Source organism: Pimephales promelas, chromosome 18, assembly GCF_988280905.1.
Source record: "Pimephales promelas chromosome 18, fPimPro1.hap1.1, whole genome shotgun sequence".
Classification (NCBI taxonomy): Eukaryota; Metazoa; Chordata; class Actinopteri; order Cypriniformes; family Leuciscidae; genus Pimephales; species Pimephales promelas.
The window spans coordinates 372879-390994 of record NC_142786.1 but is presented as its reverse complement, the minus strand read 5'-3'; the positions used below and the strand labels follow the sequence as shown (position 1 = coordinate 390994).

The 18116-nt window shown below is 40.1% G+C and overlaps 1 protein-coding gene across 7 annotated transcripts in view; it reads right to left on the bottom strand.

Annotated features, from left to right (window-relative positions):
• Positions 1-5500: 5500 nt before the first annotated feature.
• syngap1a (synaptic Ras GTPase activating protein 1a) overlaps positions 5501-18116 on the bottom strand; it is a 41557-nt gene continuing 28941 nt past the window's right edge. For 4 of the 7 annotated variants that reach the window (XM_089123282.1, XM_089123285.1, XM_089123287.1 and 1 more), the window contains 13 exons: positions 16805-17134; positions 15906-16050; positions 15678-15822; positions 14848-15084; positions 13626-13827; positions 13369-13550; positions 12488-12677; positions 10602-11192; positions 9691-10149; positions 8894-9067; positions 8539-8750; positions 8381-8453; positions 5501-6043 (listed from right to left, as the gene is read on the bottom strand). In XM_089123282.1, the coding sequence (XP_088979408.1) occupies positions 6014-6043; positions 8381-8453; positions 8539-8750; positions 8894-9067; positions 9691-10149; positions 10602-11192; positions 12488-12677; positions 13369-13550; positions 13626-13827; positions 14848-15084; positions 15678-15822; positions 15906-16050; positions 16805-17134 (2970 nt within the window). In that variant the 3' untranslated portion in view covers positions 5501-6013. Of the gene's footprint in view, positions 6044-8380; positions 8454-8538; positions 8751-8893; positions 9068-9690; positions 10150-10601; positions 11193-12487; positions 12678-13368; positions 13828-14847; positions 15085-15677; positions 15823-15905; positions 16051-16804; positions 17135-18116 lie in introns of all 7 variants that reach the window. The other 3 variants (XM_089123283.1, XM_089123281.1, XM_089123284.1) reach the window with 3 other exon arrangements.

Genomic DNA, 18116 nt, shown 5'->3' with positions numbered 1-18116 from the left:
ACGGGGAATAATAAAGTTCAATATTAGATCTTATGAATCGAAATAAAATTTCATCTGCACTTAATCATATTTATGATTTTTTATTAACTTTGTCACGAGTGAAATTAAATATTAGTAAAAATGTACGTGCATTGCACACGAGCATTTGTCGAAGATGTTCGGAAGTTCCTGACACGTCGACGCGTCCGCCATTTTGCAACGGGCAGTGGTGTTGTCTCATCAACGATGCCACAACATTGCCAAGATTTTGGTCGTGTAACCGAGGTGATTTAAATTCAGAAAAAAATGGGATAACCTTATATTGGTGAGAAAGTGTTGATTTTTATATGTATAAACTCAATATTACATGTTTTTTACTGCGGTACATTATTTTTAATATTTTTACTTTATGATACATTTTTAATGTTGTGTTAAGTGTTCTTTTAATATTCTTGTAATGCGTTAGTTTGCTAAATTCATCTAATGAAAGTCTATTTCATATATAGATATTCATGCCATGAATCTATCTGTGGTAGCAGCTCAGTCAACTTGCTCTCACATGTTCACGGACTGTCTTTAACTGTTCCAATATGGCGGACGCCTTATGTTAGCAGCCACGAGATCAAGTGCCCCTCAGAATTACCATTTGAGGAGTCGGTAAGTCGTTTTCTGTAAAAAGAAATGTTTTGATGCAAATCAGCTAGCCTTACTATGTTTAATGCTTTACGGGCATGAGGCTGTTAGCCTGACTTTGTCATACTCATATTCTAGTCAGGTCTTTGATTATGAGGCGTGTCTTAACCGAACCAGGTAAAAAAAAAAACCTCTGCACTCATCACAGTCCCACCCACCACAACCCGAGAGAGCGCTGGTGCCGGAAGTAAATTTCCCATTCATTTCTCCCATTGACATTTTGTAAAATCCATATCTAAAGTCTATTAGAGCATGTCTGAGGATAATCAGCTACGACTGAACTCATAAGCATACAATACATCATTTCAAGTGAAAAAACGAAGAGAAAATCCAAAAAAAGTCGAGGGTACAAGCCTGTGTACATATCATTTCCGAGCAAAAGAACTACTCCTCCCATAAACCACCGCGCCTCACTGAAGTCGTCTGAAAGCCACCGTGAAAGAGCCTTTTGAGCGACTTCCAAATCTGACGACGGGCACGTGAACTTTTTCTCCAGTGAATTTTATATAGTGAATGTGCAGGGAAACTCCTTTTCCTCGATTTACTGAAGCAAACGCATTTGCAGCTCAACATGCAAAAACATTGAGTATCTGGCTCGCTCATTAGCTAAGCTGTGGCAACTGCACATCCAATGGCGCGCGGGTGTCTCAGAAGTGCGACCAATGAACTTAGCCCTACGTCATTACGCGATCTTCAGTCTTCACGTACCTTCGCGGGGTTTCAGACACGTGACACGACTTCCACCAATCAGATGCATCACTGTTGGATTGTGGGATTGTTCAGGATTGTGGGTAATGAAGTACTTATCCTATGCATCGCGAATAAAAGGCATTTATCTTAAAACAAGGTTAGTGCCCCATGAACTTTTGCCGTTTATATGAGCATATACAATCGCTTAGTACAGCCGTAGCTGGTTTTAAGTCTACCATGTATGGTTACGTTTTTATGGCTTATATCTCAAATGTCAATGGAGGAGAAATCGTATAGAAATTGTATTTTTACTTCCGGCACCGGCTGTGGGCGGGACTGTGATGCTCTATTGGATAGTCGGTAAACCTACAACCAATCAGAGCAACGCAGTAAGTCAACTCCTTTGCATAGCGCAGTTTTCAACTATACAACTTACTTATTTTAGAACTAAAATAATGAGTGTTGCTTCTTTTACTTACTCTCCTCCATGAGTGCGACCAAAGGAGAAACCACAACGACCACAGGCTTTTCATTAAGTCCCATCTTCTTAGCGACCATCAGAGCCAGCTGATAAGTTAACTGTTACACTTTTGCGGAATCATGTAAGAAGGACGGCAAAAATATCTTTCCGATTGACAAATGCCTTGATTGCAGTTTCCTGTTCGTCTATTAATTTGAAATTCTGCGCTGTAAATCTATTTTACAACAGACGCGACAGCGGAATCTATACATCTCAATTCTCCAGCTGCAGTCACCTTTGAAGGAAATCAGTTAAGCGCTCTTTGATAACGTGATGATTACGTCACTGGAGATCATCTGTCCATCATCGCATAGTGGGCGGGGTTCGGGCTGGCATCCAGGCTACTAGGGTTTGGGACAGAAGTACAACACGTTGTTTAACTACATACAATAATTTATAAAGATGTAAATTGTATTAAATTAAATGTTTTAAATCCCATTTTAAGGGGTCATCTAAATGTTTGTAATCAAAAACCACCTTTAAAATCGCATTAAACTTTTAACAAAAAATAAATTTAAGTGCCCTATTAAATACGTTTAATTTTTTTCCCCTAAATTTAGTTTTCATTTAATTACTTTAGTATTCCATTTTAATGTTAAAATAAACAGTTAAAAAACACATCGATTATTTTTTAAATCATGAAATAAACAATTGAACAAAAATGTATTAAAAGTTTTACAAAAAACACATTTTAGGACCCTATGAAATATATTTAATATTGTTTTCAGAAATTCTATTGTCATATTTTTTTAATTACAAATTTATTCTTACAAATAATACTGACACATTTACAAAATTCTGCACATTCCCCAAACCTCCAATGTTCTTTTATTAACTATTATTTTAGTGTAACATGATGATGCTTTCAGTGTATTAATAAACTCAAACACATTCAGGTCCTAAAATAAACAGATCCATCAAATAAAAACACATATTTTGTTAAGCATGTATATATTTATTTATTTGTTTGTTGAAATATTTAAAGTTTTGTAATATTTCCCCAGAAAAATGTAAACTTCTCCATATTCACAAAAAGAAAGACATTTCTGTTTATCAATCATTGTCAATAAAATGAAATTCATAATTACAATAATAATCATATTTGAATATAATAATATCTTTATAATAATAATCATAATATGAACATTCAAAACATCACTCCATATTCAGAGATGCTGCACTCTAGAATCAACAAATCTCTCCCGCATTCGAGAATATGTCCATGAGTAAATATATAAATATATACATCCTACGCTCCTGAATCAGGTCAGGGGTCAGGGGTCAGAGGTCAATGCTATGGCTTGTCCGTGTCTATGGCTAAATTAGCGGGTGGTTCCCGTTCGTCATGAACTCATAGCAGTAAGAACTAGTGCTACACGATGGGAAAAGATACACAACCACGATCTGTCGTAGCATAACTGACCCCTGTACACACACCATGGCTGTGTACACACACGTGCTCGTGTTCAGCCAATCAGAGCGCCTCACTGCCGACACGTGCTCGTGTTCAGCCAATCAGAGCGTCTAAATGGCGACACGTGCTCGTGTTCAGCCAATCAGAGCGTCTCACTGCCGACACGTGCTCAGCCAATCAGAGCGCCTCACTGCCGACACGTGCTCGTGTTCAGCCAATCAGAGCGTCTCACTGGCGAAACGTGCTCGTGTTCAGCCAATCAGAGCGCCTCACTGCCGACACGTGCTCGTGTTCAGCCAATCAGAGCGTCTCACTGGCGAAACGTGCTCGTGTTCAGCCAATCAGAGCGCCTCACTGGCGACACGTGCTCGTGTTCAGCCAATCAGAGCGCCTCACTGCCGACACGTGCTCGTGTTCAGCCAATCAGAGCGCCTCACTGGCGACACGTGCTCGTGTTCAGCCAATCAGAGCGCCTCACTGGCGACACGTGCTCGTGTTCAGCCAATCAGAGCGTCTCACTGGCGACACGTGCTCGTGTTCAGCCAATCAGAGCGTCTCACTGGCGAAACGTGCTCGTGTTCAGCCAATCAGAGCTCGGTATGGGAACTGTAGGCACAGAAACACTGTTCATTATCATCGTTTTTTCATAACTATTATTACCTGAAATGCAGACCAAAGTAATACTTCCAACAGAAAAGGTAAATAAAGACGAAAGTAAGTGACTAAAGGCCCAGCAGCGACTGGCGTATATGAGTATCATCCACCAAACACCAAGAAAAGAGAAAAACTCAACCCACTTAAAATAAGAGAAACTTTCAATCTGGACTCTATGTACAGAAATCAGCAGCCCGTCAGTGTGAGTGTGTGTGTGTGAGAGTGAGTGTGTGTGTGTGAGAGTGTGTGAATGAAGAGCAATCGCTGTTCTCAGACCCAGTGAGCCGCAGACGGTCGACTGAAGAGTTGATGATCAGGACACACTCTCTCTCTCTCTCTCTCTCACACAAACACACACACACACACACACACACATACACACACTCTCTCTCTCTCTCACACACAAACACACGATACTGGAGTATACCATTTCACCGTTTCATGAAAAATATGAATAGGCAACATCTGTAGGGAAGCATCAATATGAAACTAATGAAGACACATCATGCTAAAAATATATAATATATTATATATATAATAATATATTTTTCTCCATCCCGTTTTAATGTTAAAATCAAACATTTTTAATGTAATGTTAAAATGCACGTCTAATTAATTGAAATCATGAAACTTAAACAATTTAACAAAAATGTATTAAAAGTAAAAAAAAAAAAAATTTAGGGTTAGGGTTATGAAATCTATTTAAATTTTCTCTAATTTTTTCTGTTTTAACTTTTCAGGATTGCATTTGAATGTTTTTTTTTCTTTTTTAAAATTTTGATAATCAAAAAGCATGTCTAATCAAGTGAATTCATTCAACTTTCTTAATGAAATAATGTATTATTAATATTGAAATGTTTTATTTTTCAGAAATTCTGCTAGAATTTTTTCTACATGTAGGGTTTAATACAAATGCATTACTAAAAATGGTGGTATTGATAAAATTAAGGCATAAAATATCAACAATTTAATTAAGTTTTTAAAATGTCCTCAAATGAAAGTGCCATTCCTTTAATGTTTTCAGTGCTGCACGACAGGCTTGCAGAAAACTAAAAAACACAAAAGATTGTCTACTAGTCCTTAAAAATAAAGTTTTAAATTATTTATATTATTATTATTATTACTTTGAGAAATACATTCTGCTGTACAATAGTAATCGTTTCGTATATAATTTAATCTTTTTTTTTTTAGAATTCTTTAATAATTCCTGTCACAATTTCTTCAAGTTAAACCGAACCTTTATTTTGCCGAGCTGAGAGTCTGTGCACCTGATGACGGACGTGATCAAATGAAGCCGGTGAAACGCGCGTGACTAACCCGACGAGCGACGGGAGCGGCGCACTGGCGTCTGAGAGCGACAGCTTCAGTGATGATGATGCTTTTCATCTGAAAGTCTCCTACGAACAGCTGACGTCTCGTGTTCGGAGATCCACATCCACGTGAGCGAGTGTCCGGCTCCCGCGTGGAGGCTGCGTTTGCCCTGTTGTTCTCAGAGAGCTCTTTAGGCACGGAGAGGAGACAGGAAGGGGCGGGGCTCTGAGCGGCACGGCAGCGTCTGATTGGCTCAGAAAGAATCGAGCCCCTCAATACATCATTTGAAAAAACAAGAGTCATTATTAGGAAGTTGAGGCTGCAACTGATCAAACACACACCACACACACACACACACACACACACACTCCTGCAGAAGAGAGAGAGAGAGGTGATGGGAAGAGAACGAGTGCTGTCTCTCTCTCTCCGTCTGCGATGATTTTCTTTGTGCTATCGGTGTGATTGTTTCGGCCTCGAGGTGCTGATTGTCGTCCATTTGGCTCAAAAAAGACAAAGACAGCAAGAGAGAGAGAGACACATCTGAGAAATATATATTTATATATCACCTATATACATATATATATATTCTCTCAGCGTGTGTTTGAGAGAGAGAGAGAGAGAAGGAGAGAAAGAAAGACTGTAGAGTCGGTCGTCCTGCTCAGGCTCCGCCTCTCTTCTCTCCCAGCCAATCGTCAGACACTCCTGGGTTGAGGTTCAACCAATCACGTGTCCTCTAGTCCTGCCCGGGCCAATCATGTTCCAGAGTGGGCCCCATATATCGGCTGAGGAGAAACAGAGGCCGAGATTCAGGGGCGGATCCTCAAATAGAACCGTTAAAACATTTCTATTCAAATAAAGCTGAAACAACATCAAATATAAACATAGGAAAAGTTGAAGAAAAAAAATTACATTTACAAATGTTACCTTGGACATAAGTTGAAACTGGGAATCAATAAATAACTAAAATAAAACAAAAATAAAATTAACTTAAATAGCAATATTTAATGAAATAATGAAAATAAACATGAAAAATATCAAAATAAAAGCCAATTCAAAATATTAATATAATGATAATAAAACTGAAATGAAATTCAAACACTCATTATACATTCATCACAATGGGAATAATTACGTCAATAATCATCATACAGTTAATTGCATTAAAAGACAGTCATGTGACTAGAATTACGAGGCTGATGATCAGTGAATGAAGAGCGGGTTTGAAGGACACGAATAAATGATGACAGACACGATGAGGAGAAACTGAAGAGTAAATGTGTTCGAGTTGATCATGTCATTCTCCATCAGCCAATCACAGGCCTCCCTCTGAGCACGTGCTGTCACTGTCAGCCAATCACAGGCCAGCGCTGGACACGACACAGTCCCTATTCACTGTATTCACACCAAGAGCCATAACTACAATGATGATTATAAAGTAATTTTAATAATCGCTTTACACATCAAAGCTATAATAAAGACACAGGGGAACGACATCATTGGAATCACCATCGGAACGAATTTTTTCCTGCTGATAAACAATATAAACATTAACAATCACAATCTGTCATGCTTTATATTTACCATTATAGTTATCACTTTATCTATCGAAATAGTTTATTATCATTGCTATAGTTATCATTATAGTTAATTTGATCACTATATGTGTGTATCTGTGTAGTTATTATTATAACCAAAGTTATCTGTATAATTATTATTATCATTATAGATATTATTATCACTATAGTAATCGGTATAATTATTACTATCAATATTATCACCGTAGTATGGAGGTACATTGCATTCACTTGAAGAAAAAAAATCTCTGTTTTTCTGAATTAACGAGTTAATTTTTCATGAGAAAACATTTTTTTTGCTCTGTTTTTCTGAATTAACAAGTTAATTTTTCATGAGAAAAAATGTTTTGCTCTGTTTTTCTGAATTAATGAGTTAATTTTTCATGAGAAAAAAAGTTTTTGCTCTGTTTTTCTGAATTAACGAGTTAATTCAGAAAAACAGAGCAAAAAAAAAAAAAATCCATGAAAAATTAACTCGTTAATTCAGAAAAACAGAGCAAAAAAAAAAAAAATCCATGAAAAATTAACTCGTTAATTCAGAAAAACAGAGCAAAAAAACAAATCCATGAAAAATTAACTCGTTAATTCAGAAAAACAGAGCAAAATATTTTTTTCTCATGAAAAATTAACTCATTAATTCAGAAAAACACAGCAAAAAAAAAAAAAAAATCCATGAAAAATTAACTCGTTAATTCAGAAAAACAGAGCAAAAAAAAAAAAAAATCCATGAAAAATTAACTCGTTAATTCAGAAAAACAGAGCAAAAAAACAAATCCATGAAAAATTAACTCGTTAATTCAGAAAAACAGAGCAAAATATTTTTTTCTCATGAAAAATTAACTCATTAATTCAGAAAAACACAGCAAAAAAAAAAATTTCCATGAAAAATTAACTCGTTAATTCAGAAAAACAGAGCAAAAAAAAAAAAAATCCATGAAAAATTAACTCGTTAATTCAGAAGATTTTTTTTCTTCAAGTGAATGCAATACGCCTCCGTACTATTGTTATTAGTATAACAGTTATTATTATCACTTTAGTTATCGGTAAAGTTATTATCATTATAGTTAGCGGTATAATCAATATATTTTTTACTATAATTATAATTATCACTATAGCCATTAGTATTACAGTTATTATTATCACTATAGTTTATCCACAGTTGTCGTTCTTGGCTGAAAAAGACTTAACAGTATATTTAATAATATTTGAGTGGAAAATCCAATGATACAATTGTTTAAATATGTATTAATCATGCGGTATTATCCAGTGAGATCTTACAAATAAAAATGGGCTTCATCACATTTGATTATTTTCTCTTTATTTGGGATCTTTATGGACTCAAATCAAAAGATAATCTGATTCATATCAAATGAACGGATCAGTGTAACATTACGAATCACTAAAGACTCAGAAGAGTCAAAGTGATATTAGATTCACACTGCCTTCATGATCAGTCATGGTTCATTCCTCACAGCCCTGAGCTCACACACACACACACACACACACTCGTGGAGAGACATGAAGGTTACAGTGTGTGTGACAAACCTGTTCTGTGAACAATCTGGTTTTGAGGTCAGGCATTCCACTCCCTCTCAGCTCATCCTCTACCGCCATCAGCCTGCAACACACACACACACACACACACACATTCCCAGGATGCTCTGCTGCGTCAGTGAGGCGTGTGTGTGTGTGTGCGGTCTGACCTGTTGATGATGCCCTTGATCTGCGAGTCCTTCTGCGCCTGCTGCTGCCGGAGCCTCCTCTCGCTGTCGTCCAGCCGGCTCTGGTACTGCAGCAGGATCTTACTGGTCTGATGCTCCTGCGACTGCAGCCGACGCTCGTACTCCTCCAGCTTCCTGTGTGACATCAGCAGCCGCTCCTTCAGCGAGTGGATCTCCTCCTCGTACTCGCGCACCTGCACACACACACACACACACACACACACCGTTCTGTCACTCACTCATCTCACAATGCAAATCTTGCCTTTTCGTTGTATAAATGGACTCCTCTCGGTCCACACACACACACACACACACACACACTCGGGTGAGTACTGACCCGGTCCAGGCGGGACTCGTCCATGCTCTTGGAGTGCTCCTTCAGCTTGAACTCCTCTCGGTCCACGCGCAGGCTCTCGATGTCCGCGGAGAGGTGAGGCATGTTGGACACCCAGGCCACCGTACGCTCCGACGCAGCAGTGGGGGGGTTGAGCGTGGACGGAGACTTCGAGCCCTGAACACACACACACACACACACACACAAAATAAAGTGTAACCAGATATTATTTAATATTTCTGGAAGAGTCTCTTCTGCTCATCAAAGCTGCATTTATTTTATTTACAGTAAAATATTTTTTTAAATAGTAAATCATCTGTTTTCTATGTAAATACTAGGGCTGTCAAACGATTAATCGCATTGTATTTACATAATATATGTGGGTGCACTGTGTATAATTATTTTATATATATAAATACACACACATGCATGTATATATTTAAGATATATTTTCATGTATATACTGTATATAGATTTATATAATTTATATATTGTATATATAAATATTTTACATATACATAATATTTTTTTCTTAAATATATACATGGATGTGTGCTTGTTTATATACATACAAAATAATTATACACAATGCACCCACATATATTATGTAAACACAAACTTTTATTTTGGATGCGATTAATCGCGATTAATCGTTTGACGGCCCTAGTAAATATTATAGTAAAGTGTAATTTATTCCTGAATTTATCATCATTACTCCAGTCTTCAGTGTCACATGATCCTTCATAAATCACTCTTATATGATGATTCGACAGCACGGACACGTAACGAGACGTTCGTACCTGTTTGTTCGCGCCTGGCTTGAGCAGATGCTGCTGGTTGGTTTGCTGCGAGGCTTTTGCTGATTGGCCGCTCGGTGTGTTCTCTGCGCTGTCATTGGCTCCGCCCTGAGGGGCGGGGCTCTCCGCAGCCGTGCTGGACTGATGCGGCAGCCCGGGGGCGGGGCTATCTTTGACGGACAGCTGTTGCCTGGGCAACTGCCTCCCACCGTAGCTGGACTCGGGCGACTGCAGCAGGTTCCCGCTCTGGGGGCGTGTCTTCGGGGGGGTGGAGTTAGCGGCCGAGCTGACGGACAGCTGGTGGGGGGGCTGAGGCTTCATGCGCTGAGGAGGGGGCGGGCCCATGGAGGCCTGGCGGGCGGGGTGAATGGTGGTTGGGGGCGTGGCCAGAGAGGCGGGCGTGCCGGTGCCCGTTGCTGTCTGTGCGGCGATGCCCATCAGAACCTGCTGCTGGAGATTCTCCTGACACACACACACACACACACAGAGAGAGAGAGAGAGAGAGAGAGAGAGATTTCAACAGCAGTATTAGTAGAGTTGGGAATCAAAAATCTATTCCAATTCTGGAATTGAATACTTGAGGTCAGAAATTGGATAAATTTCGATAGTGGAATCAATATTGCGTAACTAATTGTGTTCGTTAGTTATTTTTTTTTAGAAAAGTAACGCCTTATAATGTTGCACTACTCCCTTAAAAAGTAACTAACTGAGTTCATTTTGTGTTACTTTTTTTTTAGAAAAGATAAGAAAAGCAATTATAAAAACTAGTAAGTAACGCAAATAGTTACTTTTTAAGGGAGTAACGCAATATTGTAATGCATCACTAACTTCCCCCAACACGGCCTACTGGTGACGTCACGGGCATATTTGTTAGCAGTCTACGATTAGCACAGGTGTGTGGCGCTGAGCTTTACCTGCACCTGCAGCGACAGCTGTCTGCGCGCGTAGTCGGCCTGATTGTGCCGCGTGAAGTCGTCGCTGTAGCTGTGCGAGTGCACGATGTTGGGCTGCACCAGACTGTTCTGGTTCCTCAGGGCCGACAGATCCTCGCTGCGAGAGAACCCGCTGTGCCCGAACGACGGCACGCCGTAGCCCACGTGCCCGTTCTCCGGCTCGGGCGCTAGCAGCAGCGGCGGCGGGGCGGTGGGTCCGTGTGGCGGTGTGTGGTACTGCGGCCCGTCCGACGCCAGGTGGAACAGCGGGTTCTGGAAGGACAGAGGCACGTTCATGGCGGCCGCTTGCTGCTGCTGCTGCTGAGACAGCGAGTCCGTCGTCAGGCCCGAGTGGCTGAGACGCAGCCCCCCCGACATGCTGGAGCCGCCCGAGCCCGCCGACACGCGTCCTCCCGCCCTGAGGGGGGCGCCACCCAGCGGACCGAACCCCAGGCCCGCCAGGGAGCCCTGAGACGAGTTCAGCAGGTCGTTCACCGAGTGCAGGTTCGACACGCTGTTGATGCGCGAATCCTGCAGGTCCATCATAGAAACACTCTTATTCACACTGAGAACCTGACGAGACACACACGAGACCAGACCGTTTGAGAACGAGACGCGCTGTTACTCAAGCTTCAGGACTCTTAAAATCTACAGCAGATTAGAACGACAATATACAGTCGTCGACACCTAAAGTGGATCAGAAAAGTTAATCAGAGTTGTCCTAAGACAAGAACGGGTCGTGTACACCTGGAGCTGCGTGTGCTGAACTCTAACTCCAGCCGAGCCGCTCACGTGGACCAAACTCTAGTTCGTCTACACACTTATCCCATGACTTTAACCACAACCTGCACAACGCTGTGGATTTACAGCACTTTGATCAAATGCAAACACACTGCTGTCAAAACTGTGAACCACACATTCAACACAGAATACATTTCAGCCTTGTGCCTTTCACACACTGCCGAGTGCACTTCAGCTGGGCGTCCGACACCTGTGCCCTGATGTGGAGAGAGAGCAGGACCAGCCCCTCAGTTATTTGTTCAAATTACAGTATGTACTTTTAATTTCTACAGACTATTGAAGCAAACTGCTCATTTTCATTTACCTTAAAGAATTGTTGTGTTCTAAAAATTTAAATAAATCGGGTTCATTCATTGAAGAAAATGTTACTTTGTATCAAGCCACTGAAATTGTTCAAACTGTAAAGATGAAAAGTGTGTATTTCCTGTATTGGTGTTTGATGCTCAGTGTGTTCTGAAGTGTGTGTTCTCTCAGTGAGTCTATTTTGAGTGTGTGTTAAGTGTTGTGTTGCGGGCGATGTGAACTGTGTATCTCAGGTGACTGGAGTCAGAGTTTTGCACATGTAGCTGTCAAAAACTAACGAGGATATAACATGCATAACTGTGATGAAAGGTTTTGATCCACTTCAGCACTGTGCGAGATTTGCTATCTAGTACAAACATTGCTTTATGTGGTGAACTTTAGCTGTGTGATAATATAGTTACATTTTTTTAAAGGTAATTTATGCCGATTTAATCCTGAACAAAAAGATCTTATTAACATGCTTAATTATATACAGTATATATATACAGTCACAATGCAAAACCAATCTTTTTTAGTATTTTAACATTATATATTATTCTATAGATTAATACTAAAAAACAAAAACACACACACAAACACACACACATATATATATAATATTAAATTATAATACATTTCTAAAACATTAATAATAATAATAATAATAATAATAATGTAATACATTTTTTATGTGATTTTGAAACAAAATATGAGCTGGATGTATAATTATAATTTTATATGATGTGTGTGTGTGAATGAGTGAGTGCCTGTTTGTGTGTGTGCACCTTCGGGTCAGGTTCAGTGATGTCAGAGCTGCTAGTGCAGTAGGCGGGGCTTGAGCGAGCGAGAGGTGGGCGGGTCACGTAGAACATTTCCTTGTTGCCACGGGGATCCCGGTCGGAGAAAGCAGCCATTCCAGGGTGAGAGAGAACACCAGTGCCAGTGGGAGACGGCAGACGAGAGATGTCTATAGAACTGAACACACACACACACACACACACACGTGACAAATCAGTCTGATGAGTCCACAGCCACAGACATAGAGTGAATATGTCCCTTTAGAATTTATAGACACAGATATATATACATATATATATATATATATACATACATATATATATGTATATGTGTGTGTGTGTGTGTGTGTGTGTATTGTATATATATATATATCTGACAGACAGACAGACAGACAGACAGACAGACAGACAGACAGATAGATAGATAGACAGACAGACAGACAGATAGATAGACAGACAGACAGATAGATAGATAGATAGATAGATAGATAGATAGATAGATAGATAGATAGATAGATAGATAGACAGACAGATAGACAGACAGACAGATAGACAGACAGACAGATAGACAGACAAATAGACAGACAGACAGATAGACAGACAGATAGATAGATAGATAGATAGACAGACAGACAGACAGACAGACAGATAGATAGACAGACAGATAGACAGACAGACAGACAGATAGATAGATAGATAGACAGACAGATAGACAGATAGATAGACAGATAGATAGATAGATAGATAGATAGATAGATAGATAGATAGATAGATAGATAGATAGACAGACAGATAGATAGATAGACAGATAGATAGATAGATAGATAGATAGATAGATAGATAGATAGATAGACAGATAGATAGGTAACCTGTTGAGGTCTCTCATCATGAGGCTCTGGAAGTCGTTGGTGTTGAGTCTGCTGAATGCGGGTCGGCTCTGGTGTCGGTCCGGCGGCTGGTGACTCGCCTGTCGGTGCAGCTGTGGGTTCCTCAGCGCCATGCTGATGTCATTCAGTAACCGCGGCAACGGGCCCAGCTTCAATATGGCGTCCTGAAGACACGCAGCCAACCAACACTTCAGCTGTTTGTCAACATCACACACACACACACACACACACACACATACCTTGCTCAGCTGCGCCATGACCTCCCACAGGAGACTGTGCAGGATGGACAGCTCTCGGCCCAGGTCGATGTAGCCCTCGAACGCCCCGGCGTTACTCACACACTCCAGGTTGGAGATCTCATACAGGAACTGTTGCATAGAGCCCCACTCCATCTCCAGGAACTCGTTCATGAAGCCCAGGTAGTCCTCCTTCCCACTGAACCTGCAGAGAACACACACACACAGCAGTGTGGGCGCGAGAGAGAGAGAGAGAGAGAGAGAGTGTGTGTGTGAGAGAGAGAGAGACAAAGAGAGAGTGTGTGTATTTGTGTGTGTGACGAACAGAGAGAGTGTGTGTGTTTGTATGTGTGAAAGAGGTTGAGAAAGAGAGAGAGAGAGAGAGAGAGAGACAGGACAGAGTGTGATGGGCGACAGAAAGAGAGAGAGACAGATGATAAGTGGTGAGCCAACAGACTGAAGATCAACTCTACACACACACCGCTGTGAGACTCAACTCTACACACACACCGCTGTGAGACTCAACTCTACACACACACTGCTGTGAGACTCAACTCTACACACACACCGCTGTGAGACAACATGAGACAGAGATATAAACCCTGAGAAATGATGAGATACGCGGACACACACACCAGGGTTATGAGCCTCAGCGTAAACTATATGAACATGTTTATATGACTGGGAATAAAATGACGAAGCTCCGCAGATGACATGCGTGGAAACAATATCTATATATAACACACCATATAATATAATAATTAGTTTGCTCATTTTAAGTAAATCTGAAACACAATATAATTGGTTAGCTCCTATAGACGACATCGAGTGCACTACATTATTCGTTCCCTTGTATTAAGTAGATCAAAACGTGTCTAGTTCAACAATACATATTTTTTGTCTGCATGTCATGTGTGGGGCTCATAAATTTTCATGTTGCTTAAGTTGAAGTGCTAAAATCACTAAAACTGTAATAAAAATGTACAAATACAACAATAAAAATTAAATAAGAAAACTACTAAAAGTTAAACGAAACTAAAAATATGAACTACAATAGTAACAAACACTATTATCAGTAATTAATGCTCCTAAAACAACACTGGTGTCGACGCCTGAATGGGAATGGGAGTCGGTGGGGGCGTGTCCGCGCGGGTCATGTGATGGATGACTGACGGCTGAGAGCTGGTGATGGCGCGCTACATGACGCTGGACTCTAGTGACTGACTTTGAAAAGCTGGCCAGGCTCTGCACCACCTTGGCGATGAGCGTGAGTGTTCGCGAGGTGCGTTCGGACGGATACTCCTGCGTCATGTTGAACAGCGACGGCGACATGATGGCGGGACACAGGAACCGCAGGAAGAGGGAGGAGCTTATGAGGCGGTCGGCGATGTCCTCACGCCCGCGTTCAGCACAGCGCACACGCCACGAGGCGAACACCTCCTTCAGCTCGCGGGGAAACACACTGCGGAGAGAGAGAGAGAGAGAGACAGACAGAGACAGAGAGAGAGAGACAGAGAGACAGAGAGAGAGAGAGACATTCACTATCAGGGGTGCAGTTATGTCGCAAGTTATGTCGTAATCAGAGTAGTTCGATGAGTCTGTCTACACCTCCCCGGGGGTCAATAAAAAATATTGAATGGTGAAGGATTTAATAAATTAAATCATTACAATGCAAATTAAACAAATTTCAAATCATAAAAATGTAAAAGTTAAATAAATAATTTCAAAACAAAAAAAATCCAAAAAGCTTACTAATTAATTAAATTATAAAAATGTAAAATTGAAATAAAGAATTTTAAAATAAATACAAAAAAACAAAATGCATCAATAATTAACTAAATCAAATCATTTCAAAACAAAAACCATCAAAATAAAAACACTTTCTTAATAACTAAATCATAAAAATAAAAATAAAATAGCTAATAAATCATAAAAAACAGAGAACCGCAAACTTACGAATGTGTTGTTAAATTATCAAAATGTTAACTTGAAATGTGTGCGCGTTCCGCGTGGTTGGTTGGTGGGTCAGCTGATGTGTGGTGGGTTTGAACTGACCAATGGGAGTTGATGATCTTGCAGAGCGCCAGTTCACAGCACATGCGCAGGTTTGCCTGATGATCCGACAGGACCGAGGGAGGCGTTCGCATGGGGTCCACCTCACAGTTCTCCTCAGACTCGTACAGCGCTCGGATAAACTCTCCTGTGGAGAAGACCTTCGTCATCATCATCATCATCATCCTCACACACACACACACACACACACACACACACTCACTCACTCACCAATGGTGTCCTTCAGGTATCGATGCGCTATGAGCTTCAGGAACTCCTCGATGGCTTTGGTTGCCAGTGTGTTTTCTCTGAAGATCAGATGCTCTCGGTCCATGAAGCGATCAACCTCAGTCATGGCCATATCTGACAGGAAGTCCTGAACCGCACACACACACACACACACACATGCCTGACGTGAGTCACATGACCACTCCAGTATCATTGACTAAACTTTTAAGATTTATAGATGCACTTTTATGATGGACAGATGCACTTTTATGATGGACAGATGCACTTTTATGATGGGCAGATGCACTTTTATGATGGACAGATGCACTTTTATGATGATAGATGCACTTTTATGATGGACAGATGCACTTTTATGATGGACAGATGCACTTTTATGATGGGGAGATGCACTTTTATGATGGACAGATGCACTTTTATGATGGACAGATGCACTTTTATGATGATACATGCACTTTTATGATGGACAGATGCACTTTTATGATGGACAGATGCACTTTTATGATGGACAGATGCACTTTTATGATGATAGATGCACTTTTATGATGGACAGATGCACTTTTATGATGGACAGATGCACTTTTATGATGGGCAGATGCACTTTTATGATGGACAGATGCACTTTTATGATGGATAGATGCACTTTTATGATGGACAGATTCACTTTTATGATGGATAGATGCACTTTTATGATGGACAGATGCACTTTTATGATGGACAGATGCACTTTTATGATGATAGATGCACTTTTATGATGGGCAGATGCACTTTTATGATGGACAGATGCACTTTTATGATGGATAGATGCACTTTTATGATGGACAGATGCACTTTTATAATGGATAGAAGCACTTTTAATATTTTTATGACACACACACACACACCTTGGCCTTGCCAGTGCTCTGCAGGATGTGCACCAGCGCACACGCCACCTCCTCTTTGCTCTTGGCGCTCAGCAGCGGCTCCAGAACTCCACACAGCGTCCTGTAGTTGTTGGTCACGTACTCTGCAAACTCCTTGTAGAGCTCCATGGGCAGGATGTTCATGCTCTGGTATCGAGACTTGAGTCGCAGCGAAGCGTTGATGATCTTGCCGCTGCCGGAGCCTTTAGCCAGAGCGCTGGGCTGGAGCACCGGGTACCACTGCTCCACGAACTGGCGGCCCGTGAGGCTGGGGATCGGGATGCTGACCAGACCCAGATATGTACTCTTCTCCTGACACACACACACACACACACACACACACACACACACACACACTGGTTATCTACAGCAGGGCTTTCAGACCGGGCCTCGGGGCCCTCAGGAGTGACAGGGTTACGGGGCCCATAGGGGCTGTGAGGAAATGACTGGGGTCTGAGGGACAGTCTAGAGAAAAACTAAAATCTGTAAAAATAAATAATAAAAAAAAATCATTTATATCTATATATTATCTAACAAATAAACTTGATTCAAAATACAAATGAGTAAAATAAATTATGAAAAATGTGTTTAAATAAATAATTTGATTATTAAAAAAATTAGTAAAAAAGGTGAATAATAAAATAAATTATTTTAATTAATTTGATTAAAAAGGAATAAATTGATAATAACAAATTAATATAAATAGATGTAGATAAAATAAATATCTTTTTTTTTAATTGTATTGTATTTAATTGTTGAATACCATCGTTTTTAGTTATAAATTTGTATTATATCATAAAATGCAGAATCTGGAAAAATTTAAAGAATTTCACTTCAGAATTTAAAACTCATTGGCCCCTATTGATAAGACAAGCTTTTTGATTACAAAATATTTAGTGTTGGGCAACAATTATTCACATCCAAAATAAAAGTTTGTGTTTAGATAATATAGGTGTGTGTGCTGTGTATAATTATTTTGCATACATAAACACACACACATACATGTATATATTTAAGAAATATTTGCAAGTATATACTGTAAATATATTTATATATAATTTATAACATACATTTAAATATTTAAAATATAAATAATCTATAATAATCCTGATTATAAATGTATAATAATCCTGCTGTGTATCATCATCTCCATACGCCACACCATCTGATCTCGGCACAAGTGCTCACTAACACTGATTTACACAGATCTGTCAACAATATTTCAGAGAAATACACCTTTTGTGAACAAAGCTGAGATCTTTGAGTTCAGCTCATGAAAAATGGTTGAGTTTAT